The sequence below is a fragment of the Podarcis cretensis genome (assembly GCF_951804945.1).
Source record: "Podarcis cretensis genome assembly, chromosome: 8".
NCBI classification, from domain to species: domain Eukaryota; kingdom Metazoa; phylum Chordata; class Lepidosauria; order Squamata; family Lacertidae; genus Podarcis; species Podarcis cretensis.
Window position 1 is genome coordinate 23,911,548 of NC_137177.1, and position 20,467 is coordinate 23,932,014.

The window sequence follows — 20,467 nt, forward strand, 5'->3', positions numbered from 1 at the left end:
GGGTTAAACCACAGAGCCTAGGACTTGCCGATCGGAAGGTTGGCGGTTTGAATCCCTGCAACGGGGTGAGCTCCCATTGCTCAGTCCCTGCTCTTGCCAACCTAGCAGTTTGAAAGCACATCAAAGTGCAAGTAGATAAATAGGTACCACTCCGGCGGGAAGGTAAACGGCGTTTCCATGTGCTGCTCTGGTTCGCCAGAAGTGGCTTAGTCCTGCTGGCCACATGACCCGGAATCTGTACGCCGGCTCCCTCAGCCAATAAAGCAAGATGAGCGCCGCAACCCCAGAGTTGGTCACGACTGGACCTAATGGTCAGGGGTCCCTTTACCTTTACTACCTCCAAATATATACTCATGTCTGGCTGCTTGTGGAAGGTCTGTAGCTCAGAGGCTGAGCATGCTTTGCTGAGCCCAGGTTCAGTTCCTAGCATATCCAGGTATGGCTGGAAAAGGATCTTGCATGGAACATTGGAGGGTAACTGCCAGCTAATATGGACCAGGCGTGGCTTACACCTGGCCTGGGGACAACATCCGGTCCTCTCTCCCATCAAATTTTTCTTTCCCCACCTGATCTTACCAGTGTTGGCGAAAAGAAAACAAAAGTTGGCACAGCACTACGGTGGGGAGCTTAAACTTCTCCATGCAGCTCAGCATTCTGATGGGGATGTTTGTGTAGATTGTCCCCGTTGGCCATCTGAGGAGTATGGCTCTTCTGAGGAGGGGTGGCTGTTGTTTCCTGCATGTGAGAGTGTGGCGTGGTCACATTGACTGGTGGCAGGTAGTCCCCAGAGTGAATTCAGCCTTCTGGCCAGAAAAGGTTGACTGTTTAACGTTGTAGTCAGCACTGAGCTAGATGGACCAGGGGTCTTTATTAGAGGTCCTCCTTGCTAGGTCCAGCAAGGGTTTACTGACCTATCAACTTGCTTTGATAGGTCGCTGCTGCTTTAAATATGAGACAGCCACTTACTGTGGCTTCAAAAACTGATGCTGTTGCTTCAAAAGTGATTACTATATACTTAAAGAGCCTTGCTTGAACAGACAAAATGCCTATCTAGTGCTGCATCCTTCTCTCCAACTAGATATTTATGGGAACCCCACAAGAAGAAAGCAATGAATGTGCTTTCCAGCAACTGGCATTCAGAAGCACACGGTCTCCTCCAACCACGGAGGTAGAACAGAGCCATCATGATAGCCATATCCTGCCAGAATTCTTTAAGTTCTTACCCTCGTTGTCATATTTATACACAGCTAATTCCCCCTTATCTCATCTCCTAGTTAACTGACAGGAACTTGGAGAACCTCACTAGGAGTTTTTTGGTTGTCACTCAAACCAGAGTCCTCTTCTTAAGATTGCTGCCTTCCCCTTGGCAGACATCCTCCAGCTTTCCACTGAAGTCTTCTTGAAGACCATAACTCAGCCACAAAGATATCACAGTTGCCTGATGTCACAGTTCCAGTGACCAAATGTCAGCTGCTCTCACTCTAGCCAAAAGCTATCCTGGATAACTGCCTGTTGAGACTTCTCCTCCTGACTGGTTGTCTTTCCTCAACTTGCCTTCCCTCTTTTTTTGACCCTCATCCCCACCTAACCTCCCAGAACTACCAGCAATCGGTCCTGTGCCCACCTTTATATTCATCCCAGTTAGAATCCTTTGACCAATCAGGATCTCCCTGGAGCTCTAAACCCTCATTGGCCTGTAACTGAGTACCAGTACATTTTGAATAGAATGTCCACTGAAGGACAAATCACCATTTAGTAAGCCCTTTTGAATTCTCCTGACCCATAAAGAAAGCTAGATTTTGCTGTTAACTCCTATAACTGTAAATAACTGGCAATAGCTGGCAAGTTATTAACCAAGAGACCTCTTTTGAAACTGTAACAGCCTTATCTGGTGGTTCTTGGCAGACTACCGGATAAACCCACATGAACTGTATATTTTCTGGCTTTATCCCAAAGTAAAATACTAGCCCCCCCCCCCGCTTCATCACACAGTTAACCGTTTTCATACCAGTGTTCATATCATAACAGCATTTCTAACATATCCATTTTACCTCATAAGAATCCAGTTCCTTCACAACATCACACCCTGCTCAAATCTAGCAAATGTGGACTGATAGCTTCTCGCTAGGTTAAAAGATTTTCTCGCCAGTGGCGAACTGTCAGGTGTATTTGTCAACCTTTGGCAAAATATACGGAACAGTAAAGCAATGCGACCATGTTAGTCATGCTTTGTTATAAAAAAATGTCCTAATGGAAAAGCAAATTCTTTGCCTCTGCTTAGAACATTGGAGTCACTCCAGCTTGCTGGGTATTACTCATACGTACATTAAAGAAATGGATCTCCCAGTATTTCTTTGTCTGAACGCTTTGATATGTTTCACTGAAGTGTGGTAAAATCTACAGCATTGTGCTGTCGGTTCAGAGGAGCTCTTTGTCCGCCATGTTGGTGGCTTACGGTGGCGGAAGCCGTCTCTTCTCTTGGACAAGGACTCCAATTGTCTGAGATGAGCACGCTCTGCCAAGAGCATCATATTGCCGGCTATGAGCAAACACATCATCCCAGAGTTCAATGCCTGCACAGTTAAGCGTTTGCCCTTGCAAGTTTTGTTTAACAGTCACGGCATAGGCTAATTTTGAGAGCAATTGGCAGCGTGAGATTGCGAGGGCTGATTTGCCCGACTTCCATCTGAAATGAATGCATGGGTGGGTAATGAATGCAATAATCAACACTATGTCGTTTCTGTCATTGCTCAGAAGTTTCTCATCAACCAGAAAGTGATGGAACGGGTTGCTAATGTGTTCAGTTCACCAGTTTACTTTCAAACATGAGCTTTCACAAAATGAGCCCTTCTGGGTGAGCAAAGGGTTCATGTAGCAAGGGGAACCTGTGACCCTCCAGAAATTGTTGGATTAGAACAGGCATAGGCAAACTCCGGCCCTCCAGATGTTTGGGACTACAATTCCCATCATCCCTAGCTAACAGGCCCAGTGGTCAGGGATGATGGGAATTGTAGTCCCAAACATCTGGAGGGCCGGCGTTTGCCTATGCCTGGATTAGAAACACCTATTTACTGTACGAAGATGAAAGTCCTGTAGGTTTCGCCAGCCACTTTTGCCTGCCTATCTGGCATATGGCCCTCAGAAGGTTCCTATGAGGCAATGTGGCCCTTGCCCACCTCTGCCCTAGAGAGCCACTGCCTGCCAGAACAGACAGAATACTGAGTCAGGTGCAGCCTCAGGGGCTATAATGTTTGGGCATAGTTTTTTGTATGCTTTGGGCCCTTATACAGTGGTACCTCGGGTTAAGTACTTAATTCGTTCCAGAGGTCTGTTCTTAACCTGAAACTGTTCTTAACCTGAAGCACCACTTTAGCTATTGGGGCCTCCCACTGCCACTGTGCTGCCAGAGCACGATTTCTGTTCTCATCCTGAAGCAAAGTTCTTAACCTGAAGCACTATTTCTGGGTTAGCGGAGTCTGTAACCTGAAGCATATGTAACCCGAGGTACCACTGTAATGTTATTTACCAGAAATAAATAAAAAGGAAAGGTAAACCTTCAAAATAAAACGAATTCTACTATTTCTCTATGAATAAGTCTAAGTAGCAAAACTCTGTGTGTCTGAAAGCTGCGACTTGACTGTAAAGGGTTGGGCAGGGAGATTTTTATTTTATTTTAAAACACTCCCAGAGAACTAAATCCTTGGGGAAATGAATTGTTCGTGGCAATCTTATATTCCAACCTCGGAGCCGAGAATAAATCTCAGAGCCAGTCTGATGCAATTTGTGCCAACAGTCAGGTTGCTCATTTGTCATTCCTCATCTCACTTTAACGCCAGGGGGACAGTGGATGACTTCTTCACATCTCCTCCCAGGAGAGAGAACAGAGCAAGTTTGGAAATAATGTGGTGTTAACAGGCATGTGACCAGCATTTTATAGGGGTGTGTGTGTGTGTATAAATCCTGATAAATTTGGGAGTGTATAAAGCCAATTTTATCTATTTATATCCATTGTATTATATACCAACTTAGGATTTTAATTCAACATGCCATAGAAGATATATATTTTCCCCTAAAGCACACTCGTTGCAGACTAATTTTTACCATATGGACATTTCCCCCCAGCAGATTTTAATATGATTTGTACCTAAAAATACTGCAAACAGCTTGTATAGTCCACAGTTATCTGCATGTCCTGTTCCAATTAGCTGGTTCTGGGTGTCTTGCAATGAAAGTTAGTACCTCATCAGAAAAGTGTTAAGATTAGCAGACATTTCTTTTTGTTGAATCTGTTGCCTTATGACTGCCCCACAGGAACAGCAGAGAAAACTGCTTTAAGCCCAGTTAGATCATTGGTCCAGCTATATATTATCTTTATTGGTCTTCTTCAAGCTGATATTTTGGACCACAGCTCCCATTAGCCCCAGCCAGCATAGCCAGTGGTCAAGAATGAGGGGATTTAGAGTCTAAAACATATGGTTGGGGAAGGCTGGTCTGTAGCAGCAGCTTTCCAGAGTCTCAAACCAGAGTCTGTCCCAGCCTTTACCTGGAGCTGCCAGGATTTAGATGACTTGAACCAGGGAACTTTTTCATGGAGGTTTTACCACTGACTTCGCCAAGCTTCCCTCTGCCCCTTAAATGGGTTTTGCACTCAGAGGGATTTGAACCCTTGCCCCAAGGAGGCCTCTGTGTGTGCTATTCAACCCTGCTTCAAGTTGAGCTATATGGTAAGGTTACCAGATTTTTTTCAATGAATTCAGGGACACATTAATTAATTAATTAATTACTACACGTTTGGGACGTTGATGCTGCAGCAATGGCGGTGGCAGAGGGGCGGCCACCGCCTTGACCTCAACCGCCACATTTCCTCTTCCTCTGAGGCTTCTATCTCCTTTCTCCATGAGCCTGGGCAGCCCCTGGGTTGTTGGTTCTTCGGTGGTGGTGGGGAAGCGGTGCGCGGTGGGTCAGGCATGGAAGGCGGAGAAGGAGGGCCGAGAGCGGTGGCGGCAGCGAGGCTCGGGCAGCGCAATGCCTCCCTTCCCATCGGAGCAGCCCCAATCCCATTCCTACTTGCGTGCAAGCAGGAGGGGACGGGGATCCCTCAGCTGGGAATGGAGGCTTCCCGTTGCCTAACTGAGAGATCCCTGCCTCCTCCTGCTTGCACGCAAGCTCTGATAGGCAGCGTGAAGCCTCCCTTCACAGCTGAGAGATCCCCGCCCCGCTTCTGCTTGCATGCAAGTAGGAGTTAGGAGGCTGCTCCGATAGGCAGCATGTAGGCACCCTTCACAGCTTAGTTGCTGGGGTCAGGGAAGATGGAGGCAGCCCAGAAACTGCATCTTAGAGCCCCTGCACCACCATCATATGGGGACTCCTGAAGCCAGCCAGAGCCAACTGCTCCGGGCTGCTGAGACTGCTGCTGTTGCGTTTCCCGGGGACATTAGATGAAATCTGGGGACATTCCGGGGATGGAATTTGTCCGGGGACTTATTTGCAAATCCAGGGACTGTCCCCGGGAAACAGGGACATCTGGTAACCCTACTCTATGGGTAGTTCCACAGAACTTGATGCTAGACCCTTCCCCTGATTCAACATCTTTATCAACGACTTGGATGATGGACTCAAGGGCATCCTGATCAAATTTGCAAATGACACCAAACTGGGAGGGGTGGCTAACACCCCAGAGGACAGGATCACACTTCAAAACAACCTTGACAGATTAGAGAACTGGGCCAAAACAAACAAGATGAATTTTAACAGGGAGAAATGTAAAGTATTGCACTTGGGCAAAAAAAATGAGAGGCACAAATACAAGATGGGTGACACCTGGCTTGAGAGCAGTACATGTGAAAAGGATCTAGGAGTCTTGGTTGACCACAAACTTGACATGAGCCAACAGTGTGACGCGGCAGCTAAAAAAGCCAATGCAATTCTGGGCTGCATCAATAGGAGTATAGCATCTAGATGAAGGGAAGTAATAGTGCCACTGTATTCTGCTCTGGTCAGACCTCACCTGGAGTACTGTGTCCAGTTCTGGGCACCACAGTTCAAGAAGGACACTGACAAACTGGAACGTGTCCAGAGGAGGGCAACCAAAATGGTCAAAGGCCTGGAAACGATGCCTTATGAGGAACGGCTAAGGGAGCTGGGCATGTTTAGCCTGGAGAAGAGGGGTTAAGGGGTGGTATGATAGCCATGTTCAAATATATAAAAGGATGTCACATAGAGGAGGGAGAAAGGTTGTTTTCTGCTGCTCCAGAGAAGCGGACACGGAGCAATGGATCCAAACTACAAGAAAGAAGATTCCACCTAAGCATTAGGAAGAACTTCCTGACAGTAAGAGCTGTTCGACAGTGGAATTTGCTGCCAAGGGGTGTGGTGGAGTCTCCTTCTTTGGAGGTCTTTAAGCAGAGGCTTGACAACCATATGTCAGGAGTGCTCTGATGGTGTTTCTTGCTTGGCAGGGGGTTGGACTCGATGGCCCTTGTGGTCTCTTCCAACTCTATGATTCTATGATTCTATGATTCACCCCAATGATGTATGCAACATTGGACTCTTGAGGGGCCCCAGACATTGCTTAACTACAGTTCCTTTCATCCCTGAGCATTGGCCATGCTGGCTGGGGCTGATGGGAGTTGGAGTCCAACAACATCTGGAAGGACCACTACTAGCCCACCATGGTGGTAAATCCTATATTTTACTCTTTCTTGTTCAAAAGACAGCACCAATGCTATTGAGTGGCACTCTGCTGCCTGCATGTCTCGCAGAGGTGATGTTTCTCATTGGCTTGTTCTGTTCAGACCTAAGTTGCACAACTGTGCTGCCCAAATGTTAATTATTTTCATTCTATTCTAAGTTCATCCCGAGATGGTGTGAGATTCCCCTGTTCTCAACGGAGGAGGGTGTGAGCGCCACTTGTGGCCATCATGTTACACCTATCTATTTGTGCTGATTATTTTTAGTAGCAGCCCTGCAGTGATCCAGAATAAGTTTGGGAGCCAGCAGTTGGTTTGCATCATTGAGCATCATCTGGTGCATCGCCAAGCTGTGTCCCGTTCCTCTAATAAAGAGCTACCTTTATACTGAGCCAGATCATTGCTCTGCTTAGAGCAGTACCATGCTCTGACTAGCACTGAATCAAACATGGCATTCTTAGCCGGGCTGTCTCAGAGCTTTCAACTGGAGAGATAATCAGGTTACCTGAAAGATCATCCCAGATATAACTGGCTGGACCTTGAGAGCGTCATTAGAGGTCTTCCCACGTAAAGAGGCAAGGTGGGAGGTTGCAAAGGAGAGGACCTTTTTTGTAGTGACAAAATACCCTCCATCACTAAGCTCAACTGGTGCCTACATGAAAATCCTTTCAGATGAATCCCTTTCAATTCTCCTAAACCTTTTCCATTTTTGCCCTCGGAACAGATTATTTCTGCTGGGTTTTAAACCTTACAGTGGTACTTCAGGTTACATACGCTTCAGGTTACAGACTCCGCTAACCCAGAAATAGTGCTTCAGGTTAAGAACTTTGCTTCAGGATGAGAACAGAAATCGTGCTCCGGCAGCGCGGCAGCCGCAGGAGGCCCCATTAGCTAAAGTGGTGCTTCAGGTTAAGAACAGTTTCAGGTTAAGAACGGACCTCCGGAACGAATTAAGTACTTAACCCGAGGTACCACTGTATTTTGCTACTTGTTCTGGGTTTTAGGCAGGAAATTGAACTGATTAGGAACTTTGTTGACTGGGTGGTCCAGACGTCTTTCTTGATTGGGGTGGTCAAAAAGTGTTGTAGATAAATTAATAAAACGAAATACTTAGGGTTTAAACTGCTGCATTTGTTTATGCAAAACATGTCTTCTGTCACTAAGCTCTTACCGCTCAGGGTCCCATAGTGAAAGACATGCTTTGCATGTTAAGAGATGCCTGTGTAGGAATTAGCATGCAGCCTGCATGTAGATCATCATCACATGCAAATTTGATAAGAGCCCTTTGCTTCTGTGGTGCAGCTTGTGGGGTAAAGGAGATTGCAGCAGTCCAGGGGGAGACCATCTCTTGTAACCACTATGGTTGAATGGAGTTGGGATCTATCAGGAGGCCGGTTTTGCCCAATGTCAGAATCAGGCTTTTAGTGTGGTGACACCTGCCCTTTGGAATTCCCTCCCACTGCATATCAGATAGGTGCCTTCTCCATTGCCTTTTTGATGCCTGCTAAAGATGTTCCAGGGATGCGGGTGACACTGTGGGTTAAACCACAGAGCCTAGGACTTGCTGATCAGAAGGTCAGCGGTTCAAATCCCCACGACGGGGTGAGCTCCCATTGCTCGGTCCCAGCTCCTGTCAACCTAGCAGTTCGAAAGCACATCAAAGTGCAAGTAGATAAATAGGTACCGCTCCGGCGGGAAGGTAAACGGTGTTTCAGTGCACTGCTCTGGTTCACCAGAAGCAGCTTAGTCATGCTGGCCACATGACCTGGAAGCTGTACGCCGGCTTCCTCGGCCAATAAAGCGAGATGAGCACCGCAACCCCAGAGTCAATCACGACTGGACGTAATAGTCAGGGGTCCCTTTATCCTTTACTAAAGATGTTCCTTTTCCAACAAGCCTTTGAAAATATTTATCCCATTTGAAATCTGTTTTGGATTTGAATTGATTTTGTCCCCATCTGCATTGTACAGTCAATGCAATATCATGCCAATACAGTATCATGCCATACAATATTAAACCATCATGTCTTCCTGGGAACTGTAGTTTGTTGAGGGTGCACTGAGAGTTGTGAAGGAACTCCTATTCCCCTCACAGGGCTACAATTCCCAGAGGGGTTTAACAGTTGATCTGACTTCCCAGTGAATTCTGGGAATTGTTGCTCCGAGGGGGATAGGGGGTCTCCAAACAACTCTGGATTGGCAAAGGCTGCTCCAGTAACCTGGAAATTATTTGAATGCTAAGGGTGTTGTGGATTCCTTATTTTCTTAGTCAGCCAGAAACCGAGAAAGAATTGCAAACGAAGGCTACTCTGTGAGTGCTTTGTGCTGTTAAAATGTCTCAGAGTGTCTGAATGTGATTGCTGTCAAAAACTAATTGTTAGGCTATATAGGCTAACTGACTTAGAGGTTTCTCCCCCTCTTAATGTTGATTTGACTCTGCCATTGCAGTTAAAAAAGCACAATCCTCCTGTGAAGCATTTATGGGTTTGCTTTCCATCAAACTAACTCAGCTTGAACTGACTTTCCTAGAGGAGCTAAGCAGGGATAGCCAAGGTCATCCTATTGGTACGGAGAAGCGGAGCTAGACATCAAAGTGTTCAAGAATATCTCTTGACTTCAAAATGATGTTCATTCTCCCTCATCTTTCTCTGAAGTCTGAGCACAGCCATTAGGATGGAGGAATTGGTTTCTATGGTTACTGTTGTCATGTAAGTGACTATTAGGATGGTATCCCGGTGGGATTCCTCAGTCCATCTATCTGTATTTTAAAACCTGGCCTTATTGATATCCTCCCTCTCTATATTTTCAGTGCTTTGCTACATCCGCACACTTATCCTTGCAGTGATGAGCTCCATCTCCCTCCGAGTTTGCGAGGGATAGATTGGCATCACATCCTTTTCTTCTTACAAATACACAGATAGATTTTTGGGGTGGGGTATTCATGCAAAGAGAGAAATTACAGCAGAGACAGAAGTCCAAGGAAGGGTTGTGGTTCAGCAATGGAGCATCTGCTTGCATACAGAAAGTCCCAGGTTCATTCCCCAGCATGTCCAGGTAGGTCTGGGAGAGAATCATACCTGAATCCTGCCAAGTCAGTGTAGACAGTACTCAACTAGATGGACTGATGATCTGCCTTAGTATAGGGCAGCTTTCCATGTTCACACAGCACATGGTTAAAACTATGTTATTCACCAAACAATATGTAGTGATGGCCACCAACCTGGTCAGATTTAAAATAGGATCAGACTCGTTCACAGAGGAGAAGGCTATTAATGACTCCTATCCATGATGGCTAGGTTCTGCCTCACATTCTAGGAACTGCAAGTGAGGAGAGAACTATTGCCCTCAGGTCCTGCTTCTTCAAGCTTCCCAGAGGCATCTGGTTGGCCACCAGGGATGTCAACTTGATTAAAATATTGTCGGGGCCCAGGTAAGCCCCACCACACATAATCGACCACATCATGCAGTGCACACACACTATTTGAATGGGAATGTCCATCAACTTTGTGGGGGCCAGACTCCCTCAAATATTTTATTGAGGGGCCAAAGCCCACACAGCCCCTAGGAGTTGACTCCTGTGTTGGCCACAGCAAGAACAGAATGTTGGGCTAGATGGACTTTGGATGTGATCTACCAGGGCTCTTATGTTCTGAATGTTTATGGTGAGGAATGGGAGACAGCTGGAGAAATGTTAAGATACCTCCCACCCAGAAATGTATTTTTGAGACTAAAAGGATTTCTCTATCTTGTTCCAAATGGAGTCTGTAGGTCAGGCTGGACTTCAAGCTTGCAGAAGAGTTCAGGGGCAGGAGTCAAAGTTAAGACTCTCAAACAGCTCTGACTGGAGCAGGGGGAGAATTGCCTGCATATCTGCATATCTGCATCCAAGCAGAGAGCAAGCAGAGAGCCAGGCAAGATGTGAGATTTGCCACATTACCTGTCCCTGCACAGTTGAGTTTTCTTTCACAGTCAGCACAGGGGGATGCAAGTCAAACTGGGGATGTCAAAGGGTGTAGGGTGGCTTTAATTCATGGGTACATGGTGTGCAAGGAGATGCCATTTAGTGGCACAAGGGGAAGGCACAAAGGTGCATCAACAGAAGTAGTAGAGTGTGAAAAGAATCTAGGGGTCTTAGTGGATAACAAGCTTAACGTGACTCAACCGCATGATGTGGCAGCAAAAGAAGGCCATTGTTATTTTATGCTGTATCAACAGAAACTTAGGGTCCCAATCAAGAGAAGTAGTAGCACCGCTGTATTCTGCCTTGGACAGACCACACCCAGAGTGTTGTGTCCAGCTCTGGGTGCCACAATTTAAGAAGGATGTTGACAAGCTGGAACGTGTGCAGAAGAGGGCAACCAAGATGGTCAAGGGTCTGGAAACCAAATCTTATGAGGAATGGTTGAAGGAGCTGGGTATGTTTAGCTTGGAAAAGAGGAGACTGAGAGCAGATATGACAGCCGTCTTCAGATATCTAAATGGATGTCATGTTGAAGATGGAGCAAGCTTGATTTCTCCAGTTCTGGATGGCAGGACTTGAACAAATGGATTCAAGTTATAAGAAAGGAGATTCTGACTAAACACCAGGAAAAACTTCCTGACAGTAAGAGCTGTTCAACAGTGGAATGGACTCCCTCGAGAGGTGGTGGACTTTTCTTCCTTGGCATTTATGAAGCAGAGGTTGGGTGGCCCTCTGTCCTGGATGCTTTAGCTCAGGGGTAGGAAAACTAAGGCCCCGGGGCCGGATGCGGCCCAATCGCTTTCTAAATCCGGCCCACGGACGGTCCGGGAATCAGTGTGTTTTTACATGAGTAGAATGTGTGCTTTTATTTAAAATGCATCTCTGGGTTATTTGTGGGGCATAGGAATTCGTTCATTTCCCCCCCCAAAATATAGTCCGGCCCACCACATGGTCTGAGGGATGGTGGACCAGCCCACGGCTGAAAAAGGTTGCTGACCCTTGATTTAGCTGATATTCCTGCATTGCAAGAAGTTGGACTGGATGACCCTCAGGGTTTCTTCCAACTCTACAATTCTATAATTCTATAATTCTATGTTCCAATCCAGATCCCTCTCCCCATGCCTGCTATTCATCGTGGAAGAAAAGCTTTCCCATGTGTCACTAAATGACATCTCCGTGTACCCTAGGTAAGAGAAGAAGCTGTGTGTTGCACAGACTCCAGATCTTCTCTGAAAACTGCTGTCCTTCTCTTCCCGCAGATCATTTCTTTCCTTCTCTGTGAGCATGCAAACAGCACATCTTCCAGTTCACATGCTTCTAGACCATGAATATTTTAGCACAACTGTAGTCTCTGCCAATCCCACTGGCTTTCCTGGTGGGTGGCTAGGTTAGAATGTTTGAAGGGAGTGCGATGGGCTGGTCTGTTGACATTCAAGCGGTTCATTTCCTCTCTTTGTTTTCAGTGGCGAAAAAGCTACACCCCACAATGCTGTTAGGGTTTATGTAAGGTCGACTGCAATATTCCAAATCTAGCAATTCCTGTCTTCGCTGGCTAGGATGATAAACCGAAAATGGATGTCTTTGTACTAATTAAATTGCTATTTTTATTTTTATTTAGAAAGGAATATTAATGAAAAAAGTGCATACTGTGGTTAGGTGGGAGAAGATCAGCCTACTCCCCCTCCAGATTTATTTGCTGGACTACAGAGCCAGTGTGGTGTAGTGGTGTAGTGGTTAAGAGCAGTTAAGAGTGGTTAAGAGCGGTAGTCTCGTAATCTGGGGAACCGGGTTCGCGTCTCCGCTCCTCCACATGCAGCTGCTGGGTGACCTTAGGCCAGTCACACTTCTCTGAAGTCTCTCAGCCCCACTCACCTCACAGAGTGTTGTTGTGGGGGAGGAAGGGAAAGGAGAATGTTAGCTGCTTTGAGACTCCTGAAGGGGAGTGAAAGGCGGGATATCAAATCCAAACTCTTCTTCTTCTTCTACAGCTCCCATCACCCCTGACTATTGGTGATGCAGGCTAGGGCTGATGGGAGTTGGGGTCTAAAATACTTGGGAGAGCACCAGGAAAGGTGTTCTAAGGGATGCATACTGCTGATTTACTGTTTCTTCTGCATAGGAACATGATCTCTTTGGAAAGATGCTCTTCTGTTTGCACCCCCGCTTTCTGCAATCTCTCTCCCTTTTCTTAACTACCTATGTGGACACAGTACAGTGGTTCCTTGGTTCCCAAACTTAATCCGTTCCAGAAGTCTGTTCCAAAACCAAAGCGTTCTAAAACCAAGGCATGCTTTCCCATAGAGAGTAATGCAAAATGGATTAATCTGTTCCAGACTTTTAAAAACAACCCCTAAAACATCAAATTAACATGAATTTTACTAACGAGGCCATTGATCCATAAAATGAAAGCAATAATCAATGTACTGTACTGTAAAATGAATGACAGTATTGTAGATGATGAAAATATTTTTTTCTTCTTATGTGCAGTTATGATAGCCATTGTTCTAAAATCCAAGGTACCACTGTAATGTGACTTGATTTTGTGTTTGACATCCTCGAGAAAGCAGAATTGTCTGCTGTCACACTCGCCTTTGTCACTTCTAGGCTGAACTATTGGTATGCATCGCGTGTGGGGCTACCATTGAAAAATGTTCAGGGGCCTTAATTCATGCAAAATAAGATTTCCAGCCTGATAAATAGTTGTATCTGGAGCCTACTTTGTGGAACATACAATGCTAGTTTTGTTCTGTCTGTGCTGGTTACCATCATGCTTTCTGTCACAACCCAGGGACGATCGCCTATCAAGCATTGGTCCGTTTATGTGCAGAATTCTTGAAAAACTGCCTCATTCCACACTAATCAAATTTAGCCCTGTCTGTGTTTGTGTGTGTGGAGCTTGCTCACTTTTCATCTGATTGATTGTTCTCAACCACCCTTCCAGCTGGAAGAGGTCACTCCATCCCACCTTTTGTTATTTTTGTCCTTGTAATTGACAATAATGCATTTTGGATTGATTAAGAGCCTTCTCTTTCCTTCTCTCACACACATGCTCACCTTCTCTCATACATCCCCTCCCCTCTTTCTTACGCACATATGTACACATGTTCTTCCCATCTCTCTTTCTCACACTCACAATTCTGCCTCTGCCCCTTTTCCTTCCTTTTCATTTCCATCAATTGCCTCCAACTGTGCATACAGACCAAAACCATTATGACATAATAATAATAATAATAATAATAATAATAATAATAATTTATACCCCACCCATCTCTGGGTGGCTCCCAACAGAATATTAAAAACATGATAAAACACCAAACTTCCCTAAACAGGGCTGCCTTCAGATGTCTTCTAAAAGTCAGATACTTGTTCATTTCCTTGACATCTGGTGGGAGAGTGTTCCACTGGGTGGGTGCCACTACCAAGAAGGCCCTCTGCCTGGTTCCCTGTAACCTCACTTCTCACAGTGAGGGAACCACCAGAAGGCCCTTGGTGCTGGACCTCAGTGTCCGGGTTGAATGGTGGGAGTGGAGACGCTCCTTCAGGTATCCTGTGCCGAGGCTGTTTAGGGCTTTAAAGGTCAGCACCAACACTTTGAATTGTGCTCAGAAACGTACTGGGAGCCAATGTAGGTCTTTCAGGACCAGTGTTATATGTTGGTGGCTACTCATAGCTACTGATAGCTGTATTCTCCATGAATTTGTTCAAGCCATCTAAGTTGGTGGCCATCAGTGCCTCTAGTGGGAGTAAATGTTCATTGTTTAACTGCACAGAGTGAAGAACTATTTCCTTTCATCTGCCCTGAATCTTTCCACATTCAGCTTCATTGCATGGTCAAGAGTTCTTGTGTTAAGAGAGGGAGAAAAGCATTTCTCTCCCCACTTCCATGCGTGATTTTATACACTTCTACCGTGTCCTCTCTCACTCACCTTTTAACTAAGCTAAAATGTCCCAGATGCTGCAGCCTTACCTCACAGGGGAGTCCCTCCATCCCCTTGACCATTTTGGTTGCCCTTCTCTGAAGGAACCATTCAAGTCAAGCAGAAGCACTCAAGAGCCATGTGAATAATGGCTGGTGAGGTGTGTGGCCTCAGGAGAGGCTGTGTGACCTGGCAAGTGTCCCGAGGGGCAGATAGAGAGATCCAGAGGGTTTCATTTGGCCCCCTGGCCTGAGGTTTTGCCTCCTCTGCACTAGTGCAAAGCCACCACTTTGTTGCAAATACAGTTCAAAAAATTCCAGCTGTAAAACTCAGCACCGTTCAACCAGCTGCAATTTCAAACAGCAGAAATCAATTATAAAAATCCTTCTGGAATTAAAAAAAAGGAGAACACATTTTCAAGGCATGTCTACAAGCCGCCACCGTGGTTTCTCCTCTCTGCTGGTTTCTCTCCCCCCAACTTTCTGCTTCCTCAGCATAAGCTGAGCATGCTCTCCTCTGAGGAGGAAGTTGGGATCTCGTTGCCACCATCCAGGTGGCTGACTGCTGATTTGACAATAGCGCTGACAGGACCTGGGAGGGGAACCTCACTGCTTAAACATAGACTCCTTCCCACTTCCTCACAGCTCTATGTGCTAAATGGGTGACAGCTGGACTGCCCAGGCTTCTGCTTCTTCTGCAATCTCAGTAAAGCTACAGCTGGAAGCCACATGGCTGAATTTCACAGTAGAGTGTTTAAAAGGGCATTATCCCCTGTTGTATGGTAAAACCCAAGCAGTGGTTTTTGCTGAAAGATTGGTGGTCATGCTGTAAGCTTGATCCAGGGCGAGGAAGGGGAGCAGAAAGCCAGAGTGCTTTGTTTGGACGTACTGTAGGACTTAAGATGGAGGCAATGATGCTTCTGAATACCAGTTGCTGGAAGCCCCAGGAGGGGAGAGTGTTCTTGTGCTTGAGTCCTAATTGCTGGTTTCCCACATTGGCCATTGTGAGAACAAGATTCTGGACGAGATGGGCCATTGGCTAGATCCAACAGGGTTCTCCTTATCTCCTTATGTTCTGAAGGCTCACTTCTTTTGATGCTTCAGACGTGTGTTTTCAGGGCCTGCTTATTTCTGTGGCTCTGCTTAAACTGTTTTTAATTTTTAATTGCTGTAACTGACCTGGACTCTGCTGATGAAGGGCAAGTAATAAATGTAATTATTAACAACAACAGCGTTCTTAGGTACAGTGGTACCTCGGGTTACATACGCTTCAGGTTACATACGCTTCAGGTTACAGACTCTGCTAACCCAGAAATATTATCTCGGGTTAAGAACTTTGCTTCAGGATGAGAACAGAAATCGGGCTCTGGCGGCACGGCGGCAGCAGGAGGCCCCATTAGCTAAAGTGATGCTTCAGGTTAAGAACAGTTTCAGGTTAAGAATGGACCTCCGGAACGAATTAAGTACTTAACCCAAGGTACCACTGTACTGGTTTTCCCTTGTGACATTTTTATTCTTTCTACAAACTCTGTGGTTTTGCCTGGCTCCTGTTTTGTAATATACTAAAATGCAGTGTTAGAAACTGAGATATGAACACTAGGAGCTAAATGGCACCTTAAACCTAGGTAATGGGAGCAACAACGGAATGTACAGGCACACTTTTTAAATAACAAGAATACAAAGCTGGAAATGAATGAACTACAGCTAAAATATCATGTTCATTTTTCACATGGTCAAGTCCTTCAACTGCCCGTCCCGCTAATATTCTTAAGAAGGTCTTTTCTCCACTCTTCAGAGAGTGGTTGGAAGTGGGGAGGCAGGAAAAGGCCCTCCTTTCCTTCCACTCTGCCATTTTAATCTGAAATCTTAGGCACGGCATTGTGCTCAGAGCTCAGAAACTGCTTGTGCTAATGAAATTCCTCGTTGCAAAATGCTCCTATAACAATGGGAGTTTCATATGCTGCTAACATGGAATTTGTAAACCACCAGCTGACTGTCAAGACCAGGGGGGTGGGATCTGTGGCTCTCTAGAGGTTAGAGCCCTCCAGTTCCCACCATCCTTAACCATTAATCAGGCTGGCAGGGAGCTGATGGAAGTCAGGAGTCCTACAGCATCTGAAGTACAACAGGTTTCCACCCTTTTGGTAAGGCATGATGGCAGCTCCTGTGTATGTTTCCTCTCTTACTAAGTGGTGGAGCTTCTACTTTGCACGCAGAAGCTCCCCAGAGTCATTCATTGGCATCTCCATGTAGGTCTGGGAGTGAGCCCCAGTTTGAAACCATGGAGAGCCACTGCCAGTCTGTGTAGACAGTGCTTAACTAAATGGACCAATGGCCTAGTTCAATATAAGACAACTTGCCTACGCCCCTGGGCTTCAAAATTACTGCCTCCAAAATTACTGCCTATGCTGACTCTTATTCTCTGCACACGTTGCTGCACTGGAAAGTATTAAGTCTGTTTTTCTTGATGTTTGAACCCAGGCCCAGCACTGGCGGAATGAAAATTATGAGCGGCCCATTGACCTGGAAGGCTCTGGAGATGATGACTCCTTTGAGGATGAAGAAATTGATGAAATCGAGGAACTCTACTCAGGCTCTGGCTCAGGATGTGAGTACATATTTAAGACCCTTAAAAGGAGGGACGTCGCCCTGCTGAGTGTGGCTGGATAGAAGAGATGACTCTTCCTCCTCCATTTATATTGGTGGCAGAGTTATTACGGAAAATTTGTGGGGGGGTTTGGTGGTGGTGGTGGGGAGAAAAAAGCCCAGAGATTGAATGTAAATTTTTTGGAATTCAGAAGCAGACAGCTGGTTAGCCTTCCAGAAACAAACATTGTACAGAACATTGAATGCATTTATTCTCCTCATCCTACTGAATGTCTGGTTCATTTATTTAAAATGCTTATAGGCTTACTTTTAAAGGCCAAAAACCCTATTAAGGTGGCTTGCAAATAAAACATTGGTGGGAAGCCTCAAGCACAGTGTAGATAAAATTATTAATGGGGAGGACCATTAGCTCAGTGGTAGGACACATGCTTTGCATCCAGAAGGCTCCAGGTTCAATCCTTGGCACCTCCAGGTAGGGCTGAAAAAGACTCCAGTCTGGATCCCTGGAGATTCAGTCAGTGTAGGAATCCCTGGAGATTTAGTCAGTGTAGGAAACACTCAGCTAGATGGCTGACTTTGTAGACAGCAGCTTCCTGGTGTCCCTACAGTGACTCTGAACAGTCAGATCCTAACCTTTGCTTCCCTTACAGATTTTGAGCAGGACTCTGGGATCAAGACCATTGTGCAACTCAACACAGATGCACCCCTCACCCTACCTACAACTTCCCCCGTGTTGCCCGCCACCTCTGTGCAGCCAGTAGCCACCCCCTTTGCACCATTCCCTGCGGAGGAAGCCACCTCTGACCCAGTAACAAGCAGCCTCTACATCCCCAGGGTGACCGAAGCACCAGCGGTCACCATCCGGAAAGCGCTTGGTACCACTGCTAGCACCGCAGCCCTTGATGCCTCTGCTACCGCTAGTACTATTGCTACCACCACCGCCACAACTGCTGCCACCACCACCACCACCTCTGCTACGATGCCCATGTCCAAGCCAACGACTGTCCTGAGAGTCCTGCCCCCCTTTATCACCATTGTAGCCACGACGCAGTCGATCACACTTGAAACGCCAACCACAGCCACCGAAGTTGCCAGGACGGAACTGAACACAGCTCCGCTGGTGACCACCGGCGTGACGAAGAGCAGGGCTGTGCCAAAGCCAAGTACTTCTCGGGAGCCAGACCGCAGTGAGAGGACTACCACACTGCCCCAACCCTCAAGTTCTACAGCACCTAGAGAACCAGTCCAGGTATGGTTTGTTGTTCTTATGACTTATTAACTTAAGTAAAGGGATGTTCCATGGAAGAGGGAGCAAGCTTCAAATTAGAAGAAAGGGATTCCGACTGAACATCAGGAAGAACTTTCTGATGGTAAGAGTTGTTTGACAGTGGAACAGAAAATGGTGGACTCTCCTTCCTTGGAGGTTTTTAATCAGAGGTTGGATAGCCCTCTATCATGGATGCTGTAGTTGATATTACTTTGGATTAGAAGACCCTCAGGATCCCTTCCAACTCTACCATTCTATGATTCTATGAACATAAAATACAAAATACAAACAAAGCAACAAAAATACAAACACGCCCACCCACCCACCCATCCACCCAAGTTACAAAACACAGGAGCAGCACAGAGGTATTTTCCCAAAAAAACAGAGAGCGAATAATGCAGAAAAATAAAAGCAGTAGAACACATCATGGAAGCCAAACTCCACAATTTGGCCGGGGGAGAGAGTTTTCTGAATTTATCACATAAGTAATGACACACCCAACAACACAGAAAGATTGTGGGTCTTCCTTACGCTTAGAAATATGTAATTTGTGAGTTATTTTCTTGACAGTAGCCAGAGTCCACATATTCTCATGCCAAAATGAGAGGCTAAAGCCCTTTGATTTATGGGCCAAAGAAGTTATTGCTGCAGTCAGCATCCGCATAAGGAGTTCCTTAGATCAGAAACTTGCCGTTTGATCATCCCTCAGGTTCAAAAGGGCAAGTTGCAAGGAGGCATTAGATGGGGGCGTTTCATTTTTTTCCCCTGACGCTTTGGCAAAGTGCACAGCCAGAGTAAAAATTTCCACAATAAATCATAAGAAGATCTAAAAATAAAGATACAAAAATTTAATATCAATAACAGCAACCATTCTCCCTCCCCCCCAAAGCCCTTAAGCAATACTCCATCCCAAGAGTCTGTTCAGCAGCCTTGGTGTTCAGCTGGAGCCAGTCAGGGCCCCACCCTCCCAGGCCAGGTGGAAAAAGGCATACAGGACAGGGAGAAGGGCTAAACAGCACAAGGCGCAGAGAGCCTGTAATTGGTTCTTCTCATTTTATGTTTATTTTGATGTTTAAATAAAGTTAAAGGAAGTTGCAGGATGGTGGGGGCAAATGGGTTCAAGCAGCAGTCCTGGTAAGTGACTTTTCCCTCTGCATGTCATTTTCCTGACGAAATCTCTTCCCTAAAAATGATCCTAGCCTTGTTGGGGAGGGAAGACTGGCACTGCGCACTGCCTTTTAAAATTTTAATCCAGAAGAGCTTGGGGTTGTAATATTAACCAGGAAAATGGCATGGTTGTGAGGGGTTCAGCAAACACTGCACACGTGTATTAGGACTGCCATCTGAATTGTAAACCAGTTGACTAAATTTGCAGAGAAATATAAATAACGGTTCTTGAAAGGGGGAAAAGTACACTTCTTTGTTTTAAGAACAAGCTGGCATTGTTAATTTCAAATATCAGCTTTTGTTGCACATCAGACTTTAACCCTGGTTGATGTAAATTGTGGGAGTAAATTGACGGATTTGGGGGTGGCATAATGTTTGCAATTCTTTCCTGCCCTTTTCATGGGGGAACAGAAGCACACATGTGCAGAAGGGATGGGGGAGTAGCGATGCCCAATGATGTTCATTGTTGTGTCACACCACGCCCACTGGTGTGAATGAAACTTAGTGTGTCATGCCTGTATGCCAGTCAAAAAGCCACAGTTCCATAGCTCAACAGGTCCTGCAGTCTGTAAAGAACATTAGAAACAGGCAGAAGCCCTAGCATTATAATCAGGAAAACTAATGTAACATTCCTCCTGTTTGAACACATCCTTAGGCATGCTCATTCATTTCAGTGGGTCTAGCATTGGATACAACCCAAGGTTCTTTTTCTGAAGGGTTGTGGATGATGCCGTTTTCCCTACCTTCCACTGAGAGCACAGCACCTTTTTATTCCAGTTGATTTGGTTTCTTAACACCTTCTCTGTGCCCTCCACACTCTTGAGGGCCAAGTTTGAGGCTCGACCGTGGAGATAGAAATAG

At 45.9% G+C, this 20,467-nt stretch overlaps 1 protein-coding gene across 1 annotated transcript in view; it reads left to right on the forward strand.

Annotated features, from left to right (window-relative positions):
* The window catches only part of SDC3 (syndecan 3), a 109,968-nt gene that overhangs the window by 71,934 nt on the left and 17,567 nt on the right, over positions 1-20,467 (forward strand). Inside the window, exons 2-3 of the mRNA XM_079986187.1 lie at positions 17,047-17,173; positions 17,823-18,421. Of these exons, the coding sequence (XP_079842313.1) occupies positions 17,047-17,173; positions 17,823-18,421 (726 nt within the window). The remainder of the gene's footprint in view (positions 1-17,046; positions 17,174-17,822; positions 18,422-20,467) is intronic.